The sequence below is a fragment of the Notolabrus celidotus genome, chromosome 23 (genome assembly GCF_009762535.1).
Source record: "Notolabrus celidotus isolate fNotCel1 chromosome 23, fNotCel1.pri, whole genome shotgun sequence".
In the NCBI taxonomy this organism is placed as follows: domain Eukaryota; kingdom Metazoa; phylum Chordata; class Actinopteri; order Labriformes; family Labridae; genus Notolabrus; species Notolabrus celidotus.
The window spans coordinates 2,236,111-2,262,057 of NC_048294.1; the positions used below are offsets into that span (position 1 = coordinate 2,236,111).

At 41.7% G+C, this 25,947-nt stretch overlaps 1 protein-coding gene across 1 annotated transcript in view; it reads left to right on the plus strand.

The window, feature by feature from the left end:
- LOC117807219 overlaps positions 1–25,947 on the plus strand; it is a 49,132-nt gene that overhangs the window by 13,259 nt on the left and 9,926 nt on the right. The window contains exons 11-44 of the mRNA XM_034676384.1: positions 2,776–3,727; positions 3,818–3,952; positions 4,065–4,163; positions 4,247–4,284; positions 7,101–7,741; positions 7,843–8,007; positions 8,092–8,123; positions 9,944–10,093; positions 10,173–10,301; positions 10,548–10,586; positions 10,718–10,843; positions 12,125–12,248; positions 14,356–15,129; positions 15,252–15,389; positions 15,473–15,504; positions 17,300–17,443; positions 17,565–17,693; positions 17,859–17,897; positions 19,574–19,699; positions 19,799–19,904; positions 20,573–20,671; positions 20,766–20,800; positions 20,939–21,061; positions 21,213–21,341; positions 22,327–22,365; positions 22,459–22,584; positions 22,660–22,789; positions 22,912–23,082; positions 23,179–23,213; positions 23,609–23,773; positions 23,866–24,000; positions 24,111–24,149; positions 24,231–24,371; positions 24,467–24,561. Coding sequence (XP_034532275.1) covers positions 2,776–3,727; positions 3,818–3,952; positions 4,065–4,163; positions 4,247–4,284; positions 7,101–7,741; positions 7,843–8,007; positions 8,092–8,123; positions 9,944–10,093; positions 10,173–10,301; positions 10,548–10,586; positions 10,718–10,843; positions 12,125–12,248; positions 14,356–15,129; positions 15,252–15,389; positions 15,473–15,504; positions 17,300–17,443; positions 17,565–17,693; positions 17,859–17,897; positions 19,574–19,699; positions 19,799–19,904; positions 20,573–20,671; positions 20,766–20,800; positions 20,939–21,061; positions 21,213–21,341; positions 22,327–22,365; positions 22,459–22,584; positions 22,660–22,789; positions 22,912–23,082; positions 23,179–23,213; positions 23,609–23,773; positions 23,866–24,000; positions 24,111–24,149; positions 24,231–24,371; positions 24,467–24,561 — 5,580 coding nt within the window. The remainder of the gene's footprint in view (positions 1–2,775; positions 3,728–3,817; positions 3,953–4,064; positions 4,164–4,246; positions 4,285–7,100; positions 7,742–7,842; positions 8,008–8,091; positions 8,124–9,943; positions 10,094–10,172; positions 10,302–10,547; positions 10,587–10,717; positions 10,844–12,124; positions 12,249–14,355; positions 15,130–15,251; positions 15,390–15,472; positions 15,505–17,299; positions 17,444–17,564; positions 17,694–17,858; positions 17,898–19,573; positions 19,700–19,798; positions 19,905–20,572; positions 20,672–20,765; positions 20,801–20,938; positions 21,062–21,212; positions 21,342–22,326; positions 22,366–22,458; positions 22,585–22,659; positions 22,790–22,911; positions 23,083–23,178; positions 23,214–23,608; positions 23,774–23,865; positions 24,001–24,110; positions 24,150–24,230; positions 24,372–24,466; positions 24,562–25,947) is intronic.

The window sequence follows — 25,947 nt, forward strand, 5'->3', positions numbered from 1 at the left end:
CCTTAATTTCAGCAGCCACATTAAGACAATTACAAAGTCAGCCTATTATCACCTTAAGAATATATCAAGGATTAAAGGACTCATGACTCAGCAGGATGCAGAAAAACTCGTCCATGCATTTATCTTTAGCAGACTAGACTACTGTAACGGGGTCTTTACAGGACTCCCTAAAAAGTCCATCAGACGACTGCAGCTCGTACAGAATGCTGCTGCTCGAGTCCTAACAAGGACCAAGAAAGTAGACCACATCACTCCAGTTCTTAGATCTCTACACTGGCTTCCTGTCTGTCAGAGAATAGACTTTAAAATCCTGCTGATGGTTTATAAAGCACGGAATGGTTTAGGCCCAAAATACATTGCTGATCTTCTGCTACTTTATGAACCATCTGGACCTCTGAGGTCATCAGGTACTGGTCTGCTTTCAGTCCCTAGAGTCAGAAGGAAACATGGTGAGGCAGCGTTTAGTCATTATGCACCACATATCTGGAACACACTCCCTGAAAGCTGTAGGTCTGCTCCAACTCTCACCTCTTTTAAATCAAAGACTAAGACTTTTTTATTTACCACTGCCTTCCTATCTTAGCTCATTTTAACTCACTTTAAATTAAAATTTTAATGTAATTTTTAATATATTCTAATTTTCCTTTTCTTTTCTGTTTTATCATATTTGTCATTTTAATTGTGTTCTTTTATGCCTGTCTGAATGTCTCCAATGCTTTTAATGTTTTAATGTAAAGCACATTGAGTTGCCCTCGTGTATGAAATGCGCTATACAAATAAAGCTGCCTTGCCTTGCCTTGCCTTGCTGAGGGTCCTGGCTTGGTGAAGGCTTGGCATGTCAGGCAGGGGTGTACAGGTTGTCGATTACTCGTGAATGTCGTAGTAATTCAACCTGTGAAGGCTAGTTTTTTTTGTCTGCACAAGGGATGAGCATTTCAAGCCAAAATACTCTTCGATAATCACTGGCATTTATTCAGCGATTATTCGTAATCAGAGGTGTCAAAAGTATTCACATTGATTACTCAAGTAGAAGTATAGATACTAGGGTTTAAAAAGACTTCTGTAGAAGTTGAAGTATCAACTCAAGCTTTTTACTCAAATAAAAGTGTAAAAGTTCTGGTTTCAAAACTACTTCAAGTATAAAAGTAAAAGTAATGTAAGGGGAAAAAATGACATTAAGGACAAAAGCTTAGGCTGCGCCACAGGGGGCTTATAGTGCACGACCCCACCTCCCCAAAAAAACAGGTTTCTAGAGGCCATAATGACTATAATGTTATATTAAAGGTGACATATCATGCAAAATTGACTTTTTAATGGTTCTTTACCTGAAATATGTGTCCCTGTCTACAAACCCCCCGAGAATGAAAAGAATCCATTCTGCCCCTGTTCTGATTTCTCCACCTTTCTGTAAATGTGTGTGAAACGAGCCGTTTCAGACTTCCGTGTTTTTGTTACGTAACAACAATATCCGGTCTGTCACGGAGTCAGAGCTCGGAGCTTGTTCAGCCCATAGACTGTATAAACTACAACTCAACCCCTCCTCTGTTTTTCATTACCTGCACACATGTGTGCTAACAAGGAGCTTAGGAGGGAGGCATGCTAGTTGTAGGCTGTCTTAATAAACACAAAGGTCGGTTTTACTCCCCACGTCTGCAGATTTGAAGATCTAGTGGATGATTTTTATTTATCATGGATAAGTGCTAGCGCTAGTTAGCATAGCCACATAGCTACATGTCGTAGCTGTAGCTGTGTACCAAGACACACGTCTACATACTGACAAATAAAACAACAAGAAACACTAAATCTGTGACCAATCCTTCATAAAAGGTCCCGCTGCCTTTCTGGCAGAGGTCGGTTTTACTCCCCACGTCTGCAGATTTGAAGATCTAGTGGATGATTTTTATTTATCATGGATAAGTGCTAGCGCTAGTTAGCATAGCCACATAGCTACATGTTCGTAGCTGTGTACCAAGACACACGTCTACATACTGATAAATAAAACAACAAGAAACACTAAATCTGTGACCAATCCTTCAGAAAGGTCCTGCTGCAGGCGCCTCTCCGTCAGGATCAGATTCAGAGGGTTGAAGTAACGCGATCTCTGAGCAGCTGTGTATATTCAGCCAACATGTAAACATTAGATCAACGTGCTGGAGAGCCGAGGCACATCCACTTCCTGAGGGGGCGTGGTCAGAGGGAAAACAGAGTGTTCTGAGGACTGCTGAAGAAAAGGACTTTTCAGGCATGCCAAAATCTGATTTCAAAGTGTTTTTTTGAGCATAAACTTTAAAGACATGTTTTGGGGACCTCTTAGACCAATATATGTTGATGAAAAAAGCGTGATATGTCACCTTTAATATGTTAATGTTGAAATATTTGGGTTGCACCTGTTTCAGACACATTCATGTCCATTGAAAATGAAGGCATTTTAGTACAATGCAAATACATTAAAGAACCTTATATGTGTACTACTGAGCATTATCATGGAGCTGAAGATATGATGACTAGTTGCCTATAAGTATTGTAATGGTGCAAAAAAGTCAAACTTCACAGGCATGTTGCCTTTTTTGGAATTATGTACATCCAAGCATCTAGCACCCACACACTTCCAAGACCTGGAACTGCTGGTGTTGACCAAAACAGTCTTACTCAACACGAAGGCTAGATCACTGCAAATCCAGGCTAGCCAAAATGTTTGATTACTTTATTAAGACACTTAATTCGTAAATCCCATCCCTGGTCTGTACCCGTCTAACACTCATTATCTGTTCACAGAAAACCTGCCAGATCCAGTTCCTCCACCCCTCAGACCAACACCACTAGAAAGACTCTTCTTCCTACACCTTTCATTCCTCCGCTTTTGGGTTTGACCACTGGAGCCAGAAAAGGTACAAAAGGCAAACTTATGTATCCGAAAACCGCCGCTAAAGACCCGGCTAAAGGTTCAGCTAAAGGGGTGAGCACTGTCGCGAAAGCCAAAGTCTTGGTGTCCAAGGCAAGGAATGTCTCGACCAAGAGGATTACCAAAACCATAAATACCACAAAGTTGCCTTCAAAAGGAACAGGGAAGACCGCCATGACCAAGCAAAGTGCTTCCTCCGCATCCAAGGCTGCATATGTAGCAAATCAGCAAGAACCTGCTGGCTTGAAACAACAACCTATCCCTGTGAGAACCGACACCAGGAGTGTCACTGTCACTGCCAAAGTGGTTAAGCCAGCAAACATGGTGAATACTAAGTTAATACAAGTCCCACTGATGGAAGAAAAGGACTTCTTAACTTTGCAGACACCTGAAACTCCTTTAGAGGAGCCGGCTGCAGGAAAGGCTGAAGCAGTTGGAGAGAAGTTAACTTTACCCGCCAAGCCTGAACCTTCAGACAGCAGGCCGGGCACTGGGGACTCTAAAGAACAACTTGTACCTGAGAAATCTGAAAAAGGAAGTGTAGAAGTCATCAAGATTACAAACAGGACTGGTACTGAACCAGCTAAAGACCCATATACTGAAAGAAAGGTCCTGGTTACCCAAGCAGAAACAACCCCGACCGCACAGAGACCTGAAACTCAAACGGCCAAGCCTCCTGGATCAGGAGCTGTGAATATTGCAGAAACAGCTGTACCTTTAAGACCTGGAAATGCAGGAAAACAGGCACAAGGAGAAAGTTTCAAACCCACCCAGTCTGAGACCAGGGGGCAAGGATCTGTGGAGGTGCAGGCAGACACAGTGGAGGTACCTGAACCAGAAAATACAACATCTTTTCAACAACAGGACTGTGTTTGGTCGAAGTCTGATCTTATGTTCTCTCTTTTTTTTTCTCAGTCTGGGAAAGCTTCACCTCCGACCGTGGTGAAGCTACATGGGATTTGTAGTTCTCTCTCTCACAGTGAGGTGGTCTCTGCTGTGGAGCGCTTTGGAAAAACTAAATCTGTGGTGCTGTTTCGGGCTCGATTGGAGGTACATAAAGCATGCTTTTTTGGCTTGGTATTTTGCAACATTTAGTTTACCATTGATTGAATTATTGCACATAAATGTTCCTGATGGTTGTTATGTCTCTCGTGATTCGTAGGCTGTCGTGATTTACGAGAAAGTGGAAGACGCCAAGAAGCTGAAGAGCGTAAAGAGCCTCGATGTGAACGGACTAGAAATCAGCATAGTCGGAGAAAAGGTAAAAGGAACTTCTCTTTTTCATTCGCTGCCCTTTTTATTCCTGTAACCATGTCAGTAATCTGGATGTTTGTATGTACACAGGAGGCTGTTTCTAAGGAGCTAAAGACCCCTCATCTGAGGTAAGACATGCCTCACAAAGACCAGTTTTTTCTCCCTATGGTTTTAATTTCTGTCCTCCATATTGGTTTTCCAAAGAGACACAGGCTGTTTCCGAAATCGCCTACTATACTAGCAGTACGTACTGATTTGTCCAGAATTCAGTATGTAGTAAGTAGTAAGTGAACAAGAGCAAAATCTGCAGTAAATTCAAACGCAGTATGTAGTAGGCAATACCTACTGCCTACTACATTAGTAGTTAGTATGTCGCAGGCCATTTCAGAAACAGCCAATCTCTCCAGCATATTGTCCACTGTAGGCCAAACCCACAATATCATCCAATGAGCGCGTCAGCAGCACTCTCAATCTGGTGTGATCAAGACCAATCCATGAGGAGGACTTCTCAATAAAGGGTGGGACCTCATGCCTCATTGTCAGTGCATTTTGAATGCAGACATGAATGTTTGGCTGTTTCCGAAATCGCCTACTATACTAGCAGTACGTACTGATATGTCCAAAATTCAGTATGTAGTAAGTAGTATGTGAACAAGAGCAAAATCTGCAGTATGCCAAAACTCCCCGGATGTCTACTGATTCGGGAAAATATCTCAGTGTGCATCGGACCAGTCTGCCTCGCGTACTGTTTCCCATAATGCACAGCGCTCGTTCTGCTTTTTTCTTTTTCCTCATTTTTTGACGAGAGGAAATCTGTTTTTGGGTGCTGTGAAAGTTATCAAATTACATATAAACCACTTCCTTACTTTTTAAATCATAAATGGATGCTAAATAAGCATTTTTATTTATCGGCTTCGTCGTTGTTTACTTCCGCTTTCCGAAACCGGAAATCCAGCGAAGTCTGGCTCAGCATGCTGCATGACAGATCGGACAGAACAGTCATACTACAGACTAAATTCAAAAGCAGTATGTAGTAGGCAATACCTACTGCCTACTACATTAGTAAGTAGTATGTAGCAGGCCGTTTCGGAAACAGCCACAGTCTGACCGTTTTAGTGCAGCCCAAACGTCCTGACTAGGGGTGTAACGATTCTTTTTAACAACGATTCAATTCATATCATGATTCGTGGTTGCCGATACAATTAAAGGAATATATTGGTTCATTTAGAACGATATGATCCTAAACGATTCAGTGACTTGAAATCGATTCAGTAACTTTTAAGCCAAAAATTCAACCCGTGTGACTGTGAAATAAATACCTTGATACTGGACCGTCCTAGATTCCTGTTGTTTCTTGTAGAGATGCACCGATCCCACTTTTTAGGTCCCGATACCGATACCTGGACTTTGGTATCTGCCGATACCGATACTAGCCGATCCAATCCCTGCAATCGGAAATATAACTTTGGCACCCCGCCCCGGTATCATTTGTGTCTGTCTTTGCAAAAGCCAAAATGTTTCCACTCGCTGGACCGCAATGGTGGCTTGATCATTTCTCGCTCGCCGGCTTCTCCTCTTCCATCCGCCATTCTATGTTTTGTTTTCTGCTGGCGCTTAAATCCAATGTGTTATTCCTTAGTATCAGTACAATCAATTAATAACTTTTTTTTTTTTAACCTCAATAATTTTCTTTATTGATTTTCACACATAAACAAATATACAAAATGTACACAGAAAACTGCATGATGAAATCAGCTGGTTCTAACACAAAACCCATCCCTCATAACCCAACAGTCCCAATGTCCGAATAGTGGCTCCACAGTGCAAACATTTAGTAATGGTGAGAATACATAGAATAAAAGAATGTAAAAAAAAAAAAAAGATTATAGAGATGAAGATTGTAAGGTCATAGACAAAGACAAAGAAGCAGGGTGCTTCTTAAATTGACTGAAGTTGCTGAAAGTGCTCCATAAAAGGTCCCCACATTTGAATAAACTTGTTACTGCAGCCAGTGACTGAATAGTGGATCTTTTCAAGGTTTAAGTAGGACATGATGTCCCTCAGCCACTGACTGTGGGTGGGCGGGGCAGCATCCCTCCTCCTCAGCAAAACTGCACGTCTGGCCAAGAGCGATGTAAAAGCCAGAGTACGACTTTTAAATAGAGTCAGACGCACATCATCCTCTCCAGTAGTAACAAAAATGGCCACCAGAGGGTTTGGCTCTAAGGTGATGTCAAGAATTTGAGACAGGTCTGAAACACCTCTCTCCAGAATTTTTCCAGACTGGGACATGTCCAGAACATGTGGATAACTGGGAGGCCTCACCTATCTCACACTTGTAACAGTAGGGGCTGACATGCGGATAAAAACGGGACAGCTTGGCTTTACATATATGGGCCCTGTGCACAACCTTGAACTGCAATAGGGAGTGGCGAGCACAAAGGGATGTTGAATTCACCAGTTTAAGGACAGAGACCCAGGCATCCTCTGAAAGTGAAAGGCCCAGATCCTGTTCCCAAGCAGCTTTTATTCTGTCAAGGGGAGCATGTCTCAGACCTGTCAGCTTATTGTAGATGGTTGATATTAAACCATTGCGTGTTGGATCCAGGTCAAGAACCTCATCCAGTACACTTATTCCAGATGCCACAGGAAAACTTTCTACCTTTGGTTGGAGGAAATGCCTTATTTGTAAATACCTCAAAAAATGCTTACTTGGCAAATGAAAATTTTCAGAGATCTGAAAGGAATATAAATCGATACATCGATGTAGTAGATGAGTCATTACACTCCTAGTACTGACACATGGTGACTTTGACGCAAGTAAAAGTAGGCAAGGAATTCAACCTTGAAATGTCAAAGCTATCTGTAAAAGAAAGGACATTCTTTGACTCCCCATTTCTCCATTATCTCCTGTCTGACTCATTTCTTTGTTCATTTGTTGCAGAAAACCTCCCTCTTCCAGTGCTTCCCTCGCTGAATCCAGCAAAGGAAAGGTTCCACCTCCTTCACTCACCGCTCCTAAAGGTGTGACAGCTGCGGCTACAGAAAAAGCCTTCACTCCAGAAGCAAGCAGTGTCTCAACCCTGCAGATAATGAAAACAGAACCATTGGCGGTGAAAGGGGATGTGAAAAAAGGAGCGGCGGTGAAGCAAAACGCATCCTCAGTTTCCATGTTGACGTCTTCTGAAAAAACACCTAAAGCCGCTGTTGAAGAATCTGTAGTTTGCAAATCTGAAGTTACAGAGCAAGTCAAAGATGCAGGAACAGTCTCAACCATGCAGAAACCCTTAACTCTTGCAGACAAGCTGCCTGCAGGAGAAACGTTGCTTGAAGAATCTGCCAAAACTGATGATGCAGGTGAACCAATGGAGCTTGAAGCAACGGGGGTTAAAGTGTCAGAGCATGTTCCTGAAGACTCCGCCAACAAGAACCAAACACCAACAAGTTCAAGTGAGACCCAGCTGACAGAAACCTCTGTCAAAGCTTCAACACAAGTCCAGCAAAGCACCCTGCCAGAACTGGAATCAAGAGCACAAGAACCAGAGACCAGGACAGAAGAGGCTGGGACGAAAACAACACAGAAAGGTACGGCTGAGTGTTTATCAGAGTACAACTTGTGTTCTCTTTCAAAATACCAATTATTTATCTAAATTAAACTTCATCTGTACACGCTCCCTTGACTGCAGAGACTCACATCGATCCAGCTGTGTCCACTGAGGTACCCTCATCCTCTAAACCAGCAGCAGCGATGGATCAGGAGAAACCTGCAGCCTCCCAACAGTCGAGCCCTGCAGTCACTCCTCCAACCATCGGGGAGACGTTAGAGAAGCACTTGTTTCCACGCAGCATCTGTAAGTCATTTAAAGAAAGACTCAAGTGTTTAGAAGTCTCTCATTTTATGGATTTACAGCTTTATCATTTTTGCTCTCTTGCAGATTGCCGGTCGTTTTGTAACTACCAACCTGAGGTAGGTTTTTAAAATCACTTGCTATACGTAGCACCAGTGTTCATTTTGGCAGCTTAGACTAAGTCTTAGTCTTCAGATGAAAATGCCTGTTAGTTTTAGTCACATTTGAGTCTTTTCAGCCCTTTATAGTTTTAGTCTAGTTTTAATCGGCGGAAACCCAAAACATGTTAGTCTTTGATTTTTACCAAAACATCTTCACTCTTTAAATAATTCATGTAGTGGATCAGATATCAGTATCAGGGTTTTACCAAGTGTTAAAATCGTCAACACTCTAACACTTTTGCTTGTAATATCTTAAGTTAAATAATTCAGCCTGCCTCTGCTAAAATGTCAAAAGAAAACATTCTTGATGTGACCACTGTGACTGTATTTTGATTCTCTTGACTCGGTCCCTGAATGCACCTGCAGTGACAGGCGCACTGGACAGACAGTCAGTTCACGGCACTCTGAAATGCATCTGCATCTTTCAACAAGGAGTCGATCCAAACTTACTAAATGTGTCTGATGTTTCACCAAACTGGATTAAATCAAGCTCTACGCGGAGCTTTTAACGGTAATGGCGGTAAACGTCAAACATCAAATATTAAAACAGACGTCCCCCCGGTTGTGTCTTTGTCACTAACGCACACCGGGGGGTAAAAATCCTCAATGAAGATGAGACAGATGCATGGAGGTGAGGAGAGCTGGTTCATAAAGCACACCTGCTGCAGGTAGAGACCAAGCTAACACTGAGACCCACAGATAATAACTCAGCCTGTCACAGGAAGTCATCACGCCATCTTTAAAGACACACAGCACAGGGGGAAAACAAGAATTCTTAAAGGTGACATATCACGCTTTTTTCATCAACATATATTGATCTAAGAGGTCCCCAAAACATGTCTTTAAAGTTTATGCTCAAAAAAACACTTTGAAATCTGATTTTGGTCTGCCTGAAAAACCCTCTTCTTCAGTCCTCCTCAGAACACTCTGTTTTCTCTCTGACCACGCCCCCTCAGGAAGTGGGTGTGGCCTCGGCTGTCCAGCATGTTGATCTAATGTTTACATGTTGGCTGAATATACGCGAATATGAATCCTTCAGAAAGGTCCCGCTGCCTTTCTGGTAGAGGTCGGTTTTACTCCCAAGACCTGCAGATTTGAGGATCTAGTGGATGATTTTTATTTATCATGGATAAGTGCTAGCGCTAGTTAGCATAGCCACATAGCTACATGTTCGTAGCTGTGTACAAAGACACACGTCTACATACTGATAAATAAAACAACAAGAAACACTAAATCTGTGACCAATCCTTCAGAAAGGTCCTGCTGCAGGCGCCTCTCCGTCAGGATCAGATTCTGGATCAGATTCAGAGGGTTGAAGTAACGCGGGTCTGTGAGCAGCCGTGTATATTCAGCCAACATGTAAACATTAGATCAACGTGCTGGACAGCCGAGGCCATACCCACTTCCTGAGGGGGCGTGGTCAGAGAGAAAACAGACCGTTCTGAGGAGGACTGAAGAAGAGGGTTTTCAGGCAGACCAAAATCTGATTTCAAAGTGTTTTTTTGAGCATAAACTTTAAAGACATGTTTTGGGGACCTCTTAGACCAATATATATTGATGAAAAAAACGTGATATGTCCCCTTTAATGCTGAATGATGTGTGCCACAGCAGTTGGTCTTCTTTGCTTTCCAAATGTTTGCAGAGTTTTGTCAAAAGAAGAGGTAATTTCAGGAATTCCTCCGATGGGCTCCGAGTCCCAAATATTTCTTCTTCAGAGATGTTCTTGCTCTCTTTACAGATTCCTCTTTTAACTGCTTTCCCTTCTTCATTTATTCTAGAATATTCCCAAAGGTTACAAACAAGTGCTCATCAGTGGACTGCCGCTGTATCACGAAGGTTTCTACACGGAGGGGGACGTCGCCAATGTGCTGGCTCCATTTGGGTTCAGAGACAAAGACAACCTCTTCGTCATTCCTCAGTCGTGCATGGTGGGTATCAGAGTATTCATTTAACACTCATTTATCAGAACATGTTTCCTTAATGAGACTGATTTGACCTTCTGTCCAGGCCTTTGCCATGATGTCATCAGTGGAGAATGTGATCTACTTGATGAGAGAGTCTGTCATGAACGGCATTTACTTCAGAGGGATCAGACTCCTGATTGAAATCGTAGGCAGTTGCTTCCCGCTGACGCCGGTAAGCACCTTAACATTTTTCCTCCTCTCCTGAAGAGATTCTATTTCAAGCATCTTACACAGCTGGAAGATCAGGGAGACAGCAGAGTCATAAGAAAAACTTAAACTTGCATTCTTATTGGTGCAGATTGGTTGATTTTATTGCTTGATTCTGCTGCAACAAGCTGCTACGATAGCTTCACATTCTGTTCAATAGTAACTGCATTATTGACGACTAACACTGCACTTCAATGACTTTTGGTTTCAGGTTGAGTTTTATGGATATCTGAAGAGGGTGCTCAAGTGTGTAAGTAGTCAAAACACACACACACACACACACACTTTCGGTCTGTATCAAAGCTTTGAAACGTCCCTGAAGTGATGTTCCTCTTTGTTAACCCTTTGGTTTTGTGTGTCCACCTCCTGTTGTCGCCGCAGTCTACACCTGACGAGGCAGAGAGGACGGTCATCATCAAGAACATTTCCCAGAGTGAGATGAGGGAGCTCAGAGAAGCCCTGAAAGAGTTTGGCACCATCACAAACTTCATGCCGCTCCTCAGCAAGGTACGAATGTGTCGTGGAAAATCACATGTCTGCATGTGTGCAAGATGAAGGTCCTGTTTTTGTATCCATGACCTTGTTTGGCTGTAGGAAGCACCGATTGTTCCCTGTTATCTGAGTGATACCAAACTCCTCTCCCTTTGCCTCCCTGTCTCTACTCTCCCTTTGCCTCCCCGTCCATCTCTCCTCTCCCTTTGCCTCCCCGTCCATCTCTCCTCTCCCTCTCCTCCCCGTCTCTCCTCTCCCTTTGCCTCCCTGTCTCTCCTCTCCCTTTGCCTCACCGTCTCTCCTCCCCGTCTCTCCTCTCCTCTCCTCTTCCTTTTCCTCCCCGTCTCTCCTCTCCCTTTGCCTCCCAATCTCTCCTCTCCCTTTTCCTCCCTGTCTCTCCTCTCCCTTTTCCTCCCCGTCTCTCCTCTCCCTTTTCCTCCCCATCTCTCCTCTCCCTTTTCCTCCCCATCTCTCCTCTCCCTTTTCCTCCCTGTCTCTACTCTCCCTTTGCCTCCCAATCTCTCCTCTCCCTTTTCCTCCCTGTCTCTCCTCTCCCTTTGCCTCCCTGTCTCTACTCTCCCTTTGCCTCCCTGTCTCTCCTCCCCGTCTCTCCTCTCCCTTTTCCTCCCCGTCTCTCCTCCCCGTCTCTCCTCTCCTCTACTCTTCCTTTGCCTCCCCGTCTCTCCTCCCAGTCTCTCCTCTCCCTTTGCCTCCCCGTTTCTCCTCTCCCTTTTCCTCCCCGTCTCTCCTCTCCCTTTGCCTCCCCGTCTCTCCTCCCCGTCTCTCCTCTCCGTCTCTCCTCCCCGTCTCTCCTCTCCTCTACTCTTCCTTTGCCTCCCCGTCTCTCCTCCCCGTCTCTCCTCTCCCTTTTCCTCCCCGTCTCTCCTCCCCGTATCTCCTCTCCTCTACTCTTCCTTTGCCTCCCCGTCTCTCCTCCCTGTCTCTCCTCCCCGTCTCTCCTCTCCTCTACTCTTCCTTTGCCTCCCCGTCTCTCCTCCCCGTCTCTCCTCTCCTCTACTCTTCCTTTGCCTCCCCGTCTCTCCTCCCAGTCTCTCCTCTCCCTTTTCCTCCCAGTCTCTCCTCTTCCTTTTCCTCTCTGTCTTGTGATCATTACTCTGACTGGTAACGACTTGTCTCTTACAAGAATAAAACACTGAGACAACCTTTATTACAGATATTCACTCTCCCCTGGACGAAGGCATTTATTAGTTTCCAACACACTCCTTTGAGAGGAGCTGTTGAAAAACGACTTCCTGTCAGGCTGACTTGTCACACTTTTTTCTCTCTTTTTTACAGCTTTTCATAGAATTTGAGTCGGTCAGAGACGCAGATACGTTTGAAGGTTGGTACCTTCAGATGTATCCAACTCCTCGTCACAATGTGTGGCCGAAAAGACAGATCCTCAGACTCCAGTCATCAAGTAAGTGCGTCATAGTAGGTAACTACAGAGCCTTTAAGACTCTCACTTTTCACACTTCAGTGGGTAGAAATCTCAGGGGACGCTGCAGGAGACTGGTGTTTGCATCATCCTCTTTAACACAGTCTCAAATAAAAACCGTGAAAGCAGAAGTGAAGCTTCAAACATTCAAATAAATTACTGTAACTAGTGTGGGAGCTTATGCAGTAAAATGAGTATTCACTGTACACATACCAATGAATGCATCTCAAATACAGAGACATGTACAGAACTGGAGAGCTGAGAACGACTTTGTTTGTTTCCACATCTTAAAGGCTTTGGTTCAGCTCGTTCAGGAAGCAAGATCAGATGAAAATACAAGACAGAGTTCTTTCATACAATAATACTTCCTCATTAGTTATGGTCTGTTGACTGACATCACCTCTTAGCCTTTTAAGGGTTTAAGGTAAATTACATGACGAGTCAAAAGTTTGGACACACCTTCTCATTCACCTTCTATTTGAATTATTGTCAACATTGTAGATTAATACTGAAGACATCAAAACTATGAGATAATCTGGTTTTGCCATAATCTGGATTACAACAGTCGTCAAATAGGGCTCTCCATTGTGTGCTAACCCTACCTCTGAACAACACAACTGATGGTCTCAAACACATTAAGAAGGCAAGTCATTCTACAAATGAACTCTTGACAAGGCTCATGTTAATTAGAAACCAGTCCAGGAGACCACTTCATGAAGCAGCTTGGCACACTCTTGGTATTCTCTCAGTCTGTCATGAAGGAAAAAGGGGGCTACTTTACAGAATCTAAAATATAAAACATATTCTGCTTTGTTAGTTAAATAATTCCATTTATGTTCTTTCATAGTTTAGATGTCTTCAGTATTAATCTACAGTGTTTAAAATAATGGAAATAAATACAAACCCTTGATTAAGAAAGTGTTTCCAAACTTTTAACTGGTAGTGTACTTATGATGAGGGTTTATTTGGACACTCATTTTGTTGTTTTATTCAGTTATGTATTTAAATGTCCTCAAAATGTCTTGAATTATGTTTGTATGTGTGGCTACTCTAAAACTGTGCTGCTGCCTTTCTTGGCCAGGACGCTCTTGAAAATTTGAGATTTTTAATCTCAATAAGTTTCTACTTCCTGGTCTTTCTTGCCTTCTTTCCTTTTCTTGATTTCCTTTTCTGTATTTCTTTCTTTCTTTCTTTCTTTCTTTCTTTCTTTCTTTCTTTCTTTCTTTCTTGCTTTCTTGCTTTCATTCTCTCTTTCTTTCTTTCTTTCTTTCTTTCCATTTCTTTCTTTACTTTTCTTTCTTTCTTTCTTTCCCTTTCTTTCCCTTTCTTTCTTTCCTTTTCTTTCTTTCTTTTCTTTCTTTCTTTCTTTCTTGCTTTCCTTTTATTTATTTCTTTCTTTCTTGCTTTCCATTTCTTTCTTTCCTTTTCTTTCTTTCTTTCTTTCTTTCTTTCTTTCTTTCTTTCTTGCTTTCATTCTTTCTTGCTTTCCATTTCTTTCTTTACTTTTCTTTCTTTCTTTCTTTCCCTTTCTTTCTTTCCTTTTCTTTCTTTCTTTCTTTCTTTCTTTCTTTCTTTCTTGCTTTCCTTTTATTTATTTCTTTTCTTTCTTTCTTTCTTTCTTTCTTTCTTTGTTTGTTTCCTTTTCTTTCTTTCTTGCTTTCTTTCTTGCTTTCCTTTTCTTTCTTTCCTTTTCTTTCTCTCTTTCTTTCAATTTCTCTTTTTTTGCCTTCTGTCTTTCTTTTTTCTTGCTTTTTTGCCTCTTTCTTTTTCTTTTCTTTCTTTCTGTCTTGCTTTTTTGCCTTCTGTCTTTTTTGCTTTCTGCTTGCTTTCACTTTCTTGTTCAATCTGTTTTTTTGTCTCTGTCTTTCTTTGTTTCCTTGTCTTTTTTCTTTCTGTCGTTCTTGTTTTTTCAATTTCTCTTTCAATCTTTGTATTAATCTGAAAACTGTTCTGCTGCCTTTCTTGACCAGGACGCTCTTGAAAAATGAGATTTTTAATCTCAATAAATTTCTACTTCCTGGTCAAATAAAGGTCAAATAAAAAAGAATAGTAACATATATGTATCCTAACTAATTGTGATCTTCTGAAGGTCCTGGGATTGAAGTTATGACAACAACAGGCGCAGCATTGGAAAAGGACGCCTCCAAAACGGCCGACAACGCCTCCGCTGTGACGACAGAAAAGGTCTCTTCTTCCACAACTACATCAGAAGCTGCAACGAGTCCAAGTGTTGCAGAGGATGCAACCGTGCCCTTCAAACCAGAACCTGAGAAATCAGAACCTGTGGAGGAGCTGACAAAGACTGACCAAGCTAATGAGTCAGAAAACAAGACAGTGGTTGAAGCAAAGAGCTTGGAACCAGAACCGTTATCAGAGAGCTTGACTGCAACAGAAGATGTGTCAAATAAAGAGGTCGCAAAAGGAAATCCGCCTGACTCTGGTGACTCCGAAGAGAAGCCTGAAAACCGTCTTAAAGGACCTGGTGCTGGGCTGAAAGGAGCTGATAAAGACAGGACAGTTGGTGATCCAGCAAAAGGCCAGTCGATTGAAGAAAAGGTCTTGCCCCCCCATGTGGAACTGGCCCCAAGTCTGCAGAAACCCCAAACTGAAGTGGAGTCAGAAGTTGAACATAATGAAGTAATGGCAGTGAAGGTTCCTGGATCTTTAGAGGTGCCGACAGACGCAGCTGAGGTTGTGGAAGAAGAAGATGTAGCAGCTCTTGAACCTAACGATGAAGACGAAGATGAACCCATGGAGCTTTGGGAGCAAGGAGTTGAAGAAGCTACAAGTTCAGAGGCTGATCCAGGGAATTCTGCAGAGAGACCCAAAGAGGACCAGGCTGAGACAAAAACTAGACGAACAGGTACGACTGAAACACAGCACACACGGCGCCACTCTTTCCCTCCCTCAGCTGATGCCACCACTGAAAGGCAGACCCAACGTTCACTCTATTTGTCCTTGAATTTATCCAATCTCTTTAAGCAGCGGAGGAACCATCATCCTCCAAACCATCATCAACGAGCCAGCAGAAGAAACCTGCAGCCTCCAAACAGTGGTCCACTGCAGTCACTCGTCCAACCATCGGGGAGATGTTAGAGAAGCACTTGTTTCCACACACCATCTGTAAGTCACTTAAAGAAAGACTTAAGTGTTTTTAAGTGTCTTGTTGAATCAATTTACAGCTTTATCCTTCTTGTTCTCTACAGATTGCAAGCAGGCAGCCAACCTCTCAGCAGTGGTAGGTTTCTTCAGATCACTTCCATTATCAAGTCATTTTCTGAAGTTGAATCTTTTGAATCTTTCTTTTTTCCTGCCTTCTTTCTTTTTGTCCATCTTTCTTTCTTTCTTTCTTGCCTTCTTTCCTTTTTCCCCCTCTGTCTTTCTTTTTCTTTCTTTATTTCTTTCTGTCTTTCTTTTTCTTTTTTCTTTTTTTATTCTTTCTTTTTTGCTTTCTGCTTGCTTTCAATTTCTCGTTCAATCTGTCTTATCGTCTCTTTCTTTCTTTCTTTCTTTCTTGCCTTGTCTTTTTTCTTTCTGTCGTTCTTGTTTTCTTTCAATTTCTTTTTCAATCTTTTTCTTTTTCCCTTACAATAAAAATGTAAAAAAAAAAGTTATTGAAAAAAAAAGTTATGAAAAAAAAGTTTTGAAGAATTTGTTGAAAAAAAAGTTCTGAATTTTTTTTTTTTTAAATGAATTTGACAAAAAAAAATTGAAAAAAAAAAATGGACAAAAAAATTAAATTTTTCCTGAAATTTGCAATTGTTCTCCAAAATTAGAAAAACTTGAAAAAAGTGAGAATTTTGCGCCTGCGGTTAAAAACATGGAAAAAGCAATGAATGAATCAACACGTGAGAGGAGATGAGCGCGAGTAGCAAAGACGTTTCAACACGGCTTTAAAATCCTTTTGAACTCAAAAAGCCGTGGCAGAGGTCGGCCGGTGTTTTGGTTTAAACAGCGACCTTGTTAACTGGAGACTCTCAGCCGGATGCGTCCCTCATAAACGTCTTTAGACGATCATTAAATATCTGATGAGGATATTTTGAAATCTTAATAAAAACTAAACTAGTTTGCATTCCCAGGAACTCCCTCTGTGTTTCAACAGCTGTGTAAACTCCACAAACACTGACACGTTCAGCTGAAGGCCTCCAGTTTACAGGGTCACTTTTAAAACCGGAACACCAAGAGAATCACAGCTTCTTCTTTTGAAAAGAACACACACATACAAAAAAGATAGAACAAATAAAAACTAATGAAAGAAAGAGAAATCAAGTGAATCACAGATGGACAAACAATGACTGGGAATAGTTTTTGGAAAAATTTGACCAAAAAAAAAAAAACTACAATAAAAATTTTGAAAAAAAGTTATTGAATTTTTGTTTTGAAATTTTTTTGAAAAAAAGTTTGGAATTTTTTTTGAAAAAAAAGTTTGGAAATTTTTTTGAAAAAAAAGTTTGGACATTTTTTTTTTGAAAAAAATGAATTTGACAAAAAAAATTTGAAAAAAAAAAATTTGGAAAAAAAAAAGGTGACAAAAAAGTTGACCTGGAGCCTGTCGAAAAAATACATTTTCCTGAATTTTGAAATTGTGCTCAAGTGCTAAATCAAGAGAATCACAGCTTCTTCTTTTGAAAAGTACACACACATACAAAAAAGATAGAACAAATAAAAACTAATGAAAGAAAGAGAAATCAAGTGAATCACAGATGTGTGTGATGGTATTGTGGACGGCGGGCGGAATACAAACACTGCGGTTAATCTACCAATCAGACATGTTCAGCATTGCAGGCCCCGCCCCCGAAAGCCCTGGGACCTTTGAAAGGTACTACCCCCCAAGCAGGGGCTTTTTAGGGGGTAGATTATCTACCCCTGAACTAAATTTAGACCCTGGGTCCACCAGTTGAAACGCACGTAGTAACATCCCTCCAATCGAAAAACGCCTCAAGAGGAGGAGGTTGTTCTTTTACTAGAAAACCCTTTTTCCTCTGGACACAGATTGCTCTCCTCATCGATATGTCTTCTTTGCTTTCCTCCAGTCTCCTGACAGACAGCTGCTCATAACGGGCCTGCCGACGTATCAGGAAGGTCTCTACACAGAGGACGACATCGCCGATTTGCTCACTCCATTCGGGTTTCAAGACAAAGAAGACAAACTCTTCGTCATCCCTCAGTCGCGCATGGTGGGCACAGAACACCCATGTCTCTTCTTTTTTCTTCCTCTGATAACAAGCACAGATCCTGAGATGTACAGTTCATTAAATGTTAGTTTAATTGGACATGTCTTCTCTGGTTTCCTCTCAGGCCTTCATCATGATGCCGTCTGGGAAACATGTGTTCCACCTTGTAAGAGAGTCCGAGAAGAACGGCCTTTACCTCGGAGAGAAGGAACTCTTTGTTCAAGTCGTATGCCTCCGATATCCAATGAGGCTGGTAAGGATGCATGTCAGACTGTATGAAGGATCTCCTGCTGATGTTTGAGTTTAAATCAGAATCCTTTTGGTCTTGAGGTCAATGAAAATGGAAGATGATGTCTGAGGACAGTTGATATCAGTCACTGTGTTTATTAACCGTGTGTCTCTGATGTTTCTGTTTCAGCTTCAGTTTTACAGATTTCTGAAGAAGCTGTTGAAGTGTGTAAGTAATTAACACACATACACACACTTGTGGTCAATGTGGATTTTTTAATGAATCTTTATCTACTTTCTTAAAGGTACAGTGTTGTTTTTTTATATATACATTTGTCTGAGAACCTCTCCTTGTAAATTTGAGATACTATAAATAACTGTGTTGGTCTCACTATTTGTTACATTGAGATAAAAAAAACCATGTAAATAAACTTGAAAAAATACAGATAACTGTAAAAAAAATAAGGCTTTTATTTTTTTAATTATTTCTTTCATTTATAGTTTTTTTAATTTTACAAAATCAAATATGTTGAAATTGTAAATAAGTCATTTTTTTCCTTTTTAATATTTTTTTTCAGTTTTTTTATTTACAAAGTCAAAGATGTTAAAATATAAATAAGGTATTTTTTCCATTTTAATATTTAATTTATAGTTTCTTGATTTTACAATGTCAAATAAGTTGAAAATATAAATGAAGCATTTTTTTTTCTTTGTAATATTTAATTTGAGTTTTGTAAGTCAATATGTTACAAATGTAAATACGTTTTTTTGGGCTTTTTAGTATTTTATTTTGTAGTTTTAAAATTAATTAAGTCAAATATGTTGAAAATATAACTAAGGCCCTTTTGTTCTTTCAAAAATTGTATTTATAGTTTCTTAATTTTACAAAGTCAAATATGTTGAAAAGATAAATAAGGCTTTTTTCCCTTGGTAAAATAAAAAAAATAAAAAATAAACTAATAAAAGGTCAAATGTTAAAATATAAATATGGCATTTTTTTTCCTTTTTAATATTTAATTTATAGTTTTATAATCTTAACAAAGTCAAATATGCTGAAAATATAAATAAGGCTTTTTTGTCTTTTTAATATTTTATTGACAGTTTTTTTATTTTACAAGGTCAAATATGTTAAAATATAAATATGGCATTTCTTCCTTTTTAATATTTTATGTCATTTTTTTTATTTTACAAAGTCAAATATATTGAAAACATAAATAAAACATTTGTATCCTTTTAATACTTTTTTATCGTTTCTTAATTTTACAACGTGAAATGTTAAAAATATAAATAAGGCATTTTCATCCTTTTTAATATTTTATTTATAGTTTCATAATTGAACAAAGTCAAATATGTTGAAAATATAAGTAAGGCTTTTTTGTCTTTTTAATATTTTATTTACAGTTTTTTAATTTTACAACGTAAAATATGTTGAAAATATAAATAAGGCTTTTTTGTCTTTTTAATATTTTATTTACAGATTTTTAATTTTACAAGGTAAAATATGTTGAAAATATAAATAAGGCTTTTTTTGTCTTTTTAATATTTTATTTACAGTTTTTTTTAATTTTACAATGTAAAATATGTTGAAAATATAAATAAGGCTTTTTTGTCTTTTTAATATTTTATTTACAGATTTTTAATTTTACAAGGTAAAATATGTTGAAAATATAAATAAGGCTTTTTTTGTCTTTTTAATATTTTATTTACAGTTTTTTTTTATTTTACAATGTAAAATATGTTGAAAATATAAATAAGGCTTTTTTTGTCTTTTTAATATTTTATTTACAGATTTTTAATTTTACAAGGTAAAATATATTAACTGAATGATCCCAGCAGTGCCTCTGTGAGTCTCTGTCCTCTTGTTAACCTCATGGTTGGGATGTCCCCCTCCTCTTCTTGTTACAGTCTGCGTTGGGTGAAGGTGACAGAACCGTGCTCATCAGGAACATTTCCCTGACTGAGATGAAGGAGCTCAGAGAAGCTCTCAAAGACTTTGCTCCCATCAAAAACTACACGCCCCTCCTCAACAAGGTACAAACTCACCCGTTCAAGAGTTTAATATTCTTTGCAGACAGCTTCCCATCAGGCTCACCTCTCACCTCTGCGTGTTTGTTTTTTTTATGTTTACAGCTTTTTGTAGAATTTAAGTTTGCTCAAGATGTTGATCGGTTTGAGGAGTGGTACGGTCACCTGGGCCACGCCCCTGATCATGAAGTCGTCAGGCTGAAGAAGCAAGGTGGGTCTTGAAAAATTCACCTCTGTACAGTGTGTGCCAATAAAGAAATGAGCTATCCAGACTGAAACCTTTTAGTGACCCAGGCTGTAAACATGTTTATTTCTGCTGTAAAGATCGTCTTCTTTGAATGGGTGTGTATGTGGTTTCCGGTGTTTCTGCAGCCAGCCTCTAGTGGACACTCGAGGAACTGCAGTTTTCGGCACTTCTGCATTTGCTTCATATTTTAAGACTGAAACAATGCCAAACCACATCCTGTGCGTGTTACAACTGCATGGCTCCCTAGTAGAAGAGTCCACGTAGTGAACTGGCCTCCCAACGTTTCATGAATTGTAAACATTTGGTGCCTCAAGAACCAGAAAATACGACAAAGGAGACCCTGAACTGTAGCTGTAGTTTCTATTTCAGGCAAGAATGGAGCAACAGTTCACTTTTAAACACTAGGAACTAGTCTGTCCCAACTTATTAGATCCACATTGAGGGATTGCAAACTATCAAATTCAGTTTTTATTCCTCCTTCACAGTGTCCCATGTTTCTGGATTTGGGTTTTTGTTGGGAAATGATCAGGTTCTGCGCTGGTAGACTCAGTTATATTGCAAAGTTTGAAGGGACTCTTGATCTTAAAGATTATATATATATATTCATCCTGCTCTAATCTGATTCTCTGAAGGTCCTGTGACTAAACTGACGACACACAAGGATGCAGCCAAGGAGAGCCATCTGACTTTTGGGGAGAACTTTGAGAAGTTCCTGACTAAGAAAAAACTGGGTGAGAAATCCAGGAAATGGATTCTTTCTTTGATATAAAAGTCTAAATCTCACGATGAGTTTATGATCTCTCTCTTTTTGCTTTTGCTTCACAGGAACCATCAAGTCTGACTCTGCGAATACGCCAAAAGTAAGTCTACCCGAACTCAATAACTCCCAGATTTACATTCTGATAGTTTACTTTTATTGTACAAAACATTACTCCCCCTTTTAAATTCTCTCTGTTTCTTTATCTCCCATCACTTCTTTCATTCTGGTAAACAAACAGATGCTCCTCTCTTGGCTGCACAACGATACCTCCCACACCGAGGACGACATCATCGAACTGCTCACTCCGTTCGGGTATCAACACAAAGACCACAACATCTATGTGTTTCCTCAGGCATGCTTGGTACGCACCAAACTTCTCTTTCAATTGAATTAAAGGACAGATACGCAACTTTTTGATACTTCTCTAAGTACTTTGAAGTGCAAACTGTGAAATAGCTCTTTAAAAAGTGCTGAAACGTGGATAACGGCGATGATATGCTTCTGTTTCTCAGGCCTTCGTCCAGATGCCGACGGCGAGGGATGTGTTTGACATATTAAGAGCCTCAAAAAGAGATCCCATCATGTTGAACGGCTCTGGGCTGACTGTCCATGCTTTAAACGACATCGTTTCATTGAGACCGGTAAGCTCTTAAAGATGATGCAAATCAGGCAGGTGACGTATGGAGAAGCACAAAAATAGTTGCACTACACCGCCAGACCAGTAGAGGGCAGTAAGACGACAACCAAGGCCATTCAACATAAAGATGACGCCATAGAAGGAATGGATTCACTGATTCAACACTAGGAAGGAGACGAGCGCGAAGTAGCAAAGCCGTTTCAACATGCTTTTAAAAGCCGTGGCAGAGATCGGCCGGTGTTTCAGTTTAAACAGCGACCCTGTTAACTGGAGACTTTCAGCCGGATGCATCCCTCATAAACGTCTTTAGACGATCATTAAATATCTGATGAGGATATTTTGAAATCTTAATAAAAACTAAACTAGTTTGCATTCCCAGGAACTCCCTCTGTGTTTCAACAGCTGTGTAAACTCCACAAACACTGACAAGTTCAGCTGAAGGTCTCCAGTTTACAGGGTCACTTTTAAAACCGGAACACCGGGAGAGGCACATTCGCACTATCAGGCTCAGAGAAGACTACTGTTCAGGATTTATTAAACCAAGTGAATCTCAGGTTACTGTGGACGGCAGGTTACTCGACCAATCAGAAACGTTCAACATTACAGGCTCCGCCCCCAAAAAGTTCCCGGACTTTTGGAAAGTACTACCCCCAAAGGAGCTGCTTTTCAAGGGGAGATAAACTACCCCAGAACTAAAGTTAGACCCTCGTCCCTGCTGTTGAAAAGCACATAGTTCCTCAAAATACTCCCTAGTTCCTGGGGAAAGTTCCTGCGGTGGAAAAGCACCATAAGATGAAGAATATGAGGATAAATGAATGTCTGGTGTTTGCTCAATCAAAGGCAACTTTGCGATCAGAAGCTGCCATGACTCTTTATAATCATGTTGTCCTTTTGCTTTTATAACTTCAGATACATGCTTGATTTAATAATGATATAAAACTATGGGAAAGTCAGTTTGTAAGACCCTGTCTCCTCTGTTTCTGTTCCAGTTCTGGTTCTATAAATCCCTGATGCAGCTGGTGAACTATGTAAGTAAAGCACCCACATACACACCTCCCCCCCATATGTAAACTTCTCACCCCTTTCCTCGGTCTAACATCCACTTCCTGTCCTTGGTGCAGCCTGTGACAGAGGACAAAGACAGCGTGATCTTCATCAGGAACATCTCAGCCAGTGAGTTCCAGGAACTCAGAGAGGTTCTGAAAAAACTGGACTCCGTCAGGAACTTCTGGCCCCTCCTCAACAAGGTAGAAACACACAAACAGAGACACTGTGAAGAAAAAGAAGCTTCTCTATCACACTCATGTTTGTGTTTGTCTCAGGTGTTTATAGAGTTCCAGACGCCCCGTGATGCTGATTGGCTCGGGGTTTGGTACAGTCTGATGAAAAAGCCTCCTGACCATCGAATCCAGAGGCTGAAGATACCACACAGCAGCAGCAGCTCATGTCCGGGTACGTGTTTCAGGTTTCAGGAGGAAGTTGAGACATTGTTTAGTGTGCCAAGGTTACAGGACATAGGAGTCAAACGGAGGGCGCTCGTCTTACCTCTTCTCTTTTTCGTCTTGTTTGTGCAGCACCAAAAATCCCTCAGGACTTTCTCCTTGAGAGCAAGGATCTAATCGAAGGGGCGACTCTCCCGTCAGGAACAGCCGGCGTCCCACAGGGCAGCACCTCGCCGTTCTGGATCAGTTTGAGGAACAGTCCCTACGTGTTCCCCACCATGTGTCCTTGGTTCATCATCCCAGGTTAGAAAGAGAGAGAGATTCTTTCTTTCCTTATCAGCCTGACATGTTTGTTACTCCAAAACTCACACTGTGTCTGTGTTCACTTTGTGTTCGCAGAGTACCAGACTGCCAAGGGCGTGTATGACATCGAGGTAAGCTTGGATTCTGACCATAACTTTGGTGTGGGGAGACCGATTATTTTAGAAGCTGTGGTGGTTATGCGTGTGAGTTTGGCCTTGTTTTTTTTACAGATAGCATGTTGTAGAAGCAGGTGGAGGAGTACAGGAGGTTGGATTGAGTCATGCTTTGATATAGCAGCAGAAAGGAGACGAGGGGGGGCGATATAGAGTCCTTTGAGTTTAGGGATGGCTGACTAAGACTAAATCTAAGCTGCCAAAATTAACACTTGGCTCTGGGAACAACCTGAACCTTTCAAGCACAGGCGACAGGCGGCGTCTTGTTTTAGGAAATGGAGATAACGTTGTTTGTAGGCTGTGTCTGCTGGTTAACTTGAAAGGGACTCTCTCTTGTGGTTTTGTGCATCTAGAAGGCCAGTCGTCGAGGTTTGATGTGCCCGACTGTCATGCTGACCGGGTTACCAGAAGGAGACTACAAGCATGAGGACGTGGCGAGGCTGGTGTGGCCATTTTTCCCCAAACACACCCTTCGCTCCTTGTACTACAACGTGACCGTCTTACCGCTGCAGAGGAGGGTAAGGAGACGACCGTAGTGGACTGTTCCAGGCATGAGAGATTTAAAAAGCCCCATTCTAACGCTTTTCCATCCTCTCCTCTCCGCCTCCAGGCGTTTGTGTTCTTCGCCGATTGGACCACCTGCTGCGATTTCGTCAAAGCTCACATCGAGAAGCGGAATTCACTCAAAGGACGAATGATCAACGTCCACTTTGTGTTGCAGAACATGTATCCTGAGTCCAACGAGGTAGGGACTGAGCTTTCTGAAGGGGGACAGGAAAGAGTTTTTTGGAGAAAGCGATGAAAAGTGAATCCAGATCTGCTGTAACGCGTCTCTAATGCTGCATCTCTCCACAGGAGGCGATGTACAGAAGCCTGATGAAGCTGAGTAACGCTGTAAGTACGGTTCCTCTTGTATTCCAGTGAAAGCAGCTTTTTTTGGGGGGGGTCCTCATTGTTGTTGCTTTTTTATCTCAGGGAGTTCCTGACCTAACGTCTCTGGAGGAGCGGCTGCTGTGCGTGGAGGTCTCTGAGGTGTCTCTGGACGTCATCACCTTGGTCATAGAAATGGTGGCGTCCATTACGACCTTTGTCAACTTCCTTCCTCTCGCCAACAGAGTAAAGCAACTCTCGTTTTTTCTTTCAGTTCTGTCTCTTTCTTTGTCTCTGTCTCACCTCTGACCCCGTCTCTGTCTCTGCCCGTCCTCATCCAGATATGCATCGAGATGGCCGACTCCAGCGGTGTCGCCCAAGTGGTGGAGAAATACAACGACCTTTCCCCCAGCTCGTTCACAGAGGACCCAGCTTGGTAGGTGTTTTTTCCAGAAGTTATGGAGTTTGATTAAATTCATAAGAACTCACCTCCAGTTCCAGAGGGTGGGGGCAGCGACAGAGAAAGCCCTGTCCCCCCCAGATTCAGTGCTTGGGTTTGGTGAGAGGGGTGAGGAGGTTGGCGTTGGTGGAGCTGCAGAAGGTCAGTGAGGGAGGAGGGAGCTAGATTATGGAGGGCCTTTGTAGGTGATGAGGAGGATCTTGTATTCTGGATGTGATGATAATAATAATAATAATAATACATTTTATTTAGAAGCGCCTTTCAAAGCACTCAAGGTCGCTTTACAGACAGATTAAAACACAATAAATAAAACAACACGATTAAATAAAAACAACAAGCAAAGTAACATCAGGTTAAAATTAAGAAGGGAATGCAGTTTGAAACAGATGGGTTTTGAGTTTTGATTTGAAGAGGGGTAGTGAGTCAGTTTCGGATGTCTGGTGGGAGTGAGTTCCAGAGTTGGGGAGCATAGCGACTGAAAGCTCTGCCCCCCATGGTGCTGAGACAGGCAGGGGGCACAGAGAGGTGGAAGGAGGAGGAAGACCTGAGGGAGCGAGAGGGGGTGACGATGTGGAGGAGATCAGACAGATACGGGGGGGAGAGGTTGTGGATGGCCTTGAATGTGTACAGGAGGATTTCGAAATTGATTCTGAGTTTGACCGGGAGCCAGTGGAGCTGCTGGAGGACGGGGGTGATGTGGTGAAAGGAGGGGGTTCTGGTGATGATGCGGGCTGCAGAGTTCTGGACCAGTTGAAGCTTATGGAGGGATTAATGAGGGACACAGAAGAGGAGTCAGTTACAATAATCAATACGGGAGGTGACGAGACTGTGGACCAGGATGGCAGTGGTGTGAGGGGTGAGAGAGGGGCGGAGACGGTTGATGTTGCGGAGATGGAAATATGCAGCCCGGGTTATGTAATTGATGTGAGAGTTGAAAGAAAGTGAGCTGTCGAGGATGACACCCAGACTCTTTACCTGAGGGGAGGGGGACACTGTTGAACTGTCTATGGAGAGGGAGAAACTGTCGGCTTTGGGTAAGGTGGATTTGGTGCCTAAAAGGAGGAGTTCTGTTTATTGGTGTTGAGTTGAACGAAGTTGGAGGTGAACCAGGACTTGATCTCAGAGAGGCAGAGGGTGAGGGAGGAGGGTGGGAGCGTGGAGTCGGGCTTACTGGAAAGGTAGAGCTGGGTGTCATCCGCGCAGCAGTGGAAGTGAATGCCGAATTTCCGGAAGATATTGCCAAGTGGGAGAAGGTAGGTGATGAAGAGGAGGGGCCCCAGGACAGAGCCCTGGGGCACACCTGAAGTGACGGGGGAGGGTTGAGAAGTGAAGGATTTGAGTCGGATGAACTGAGTGTGGCCT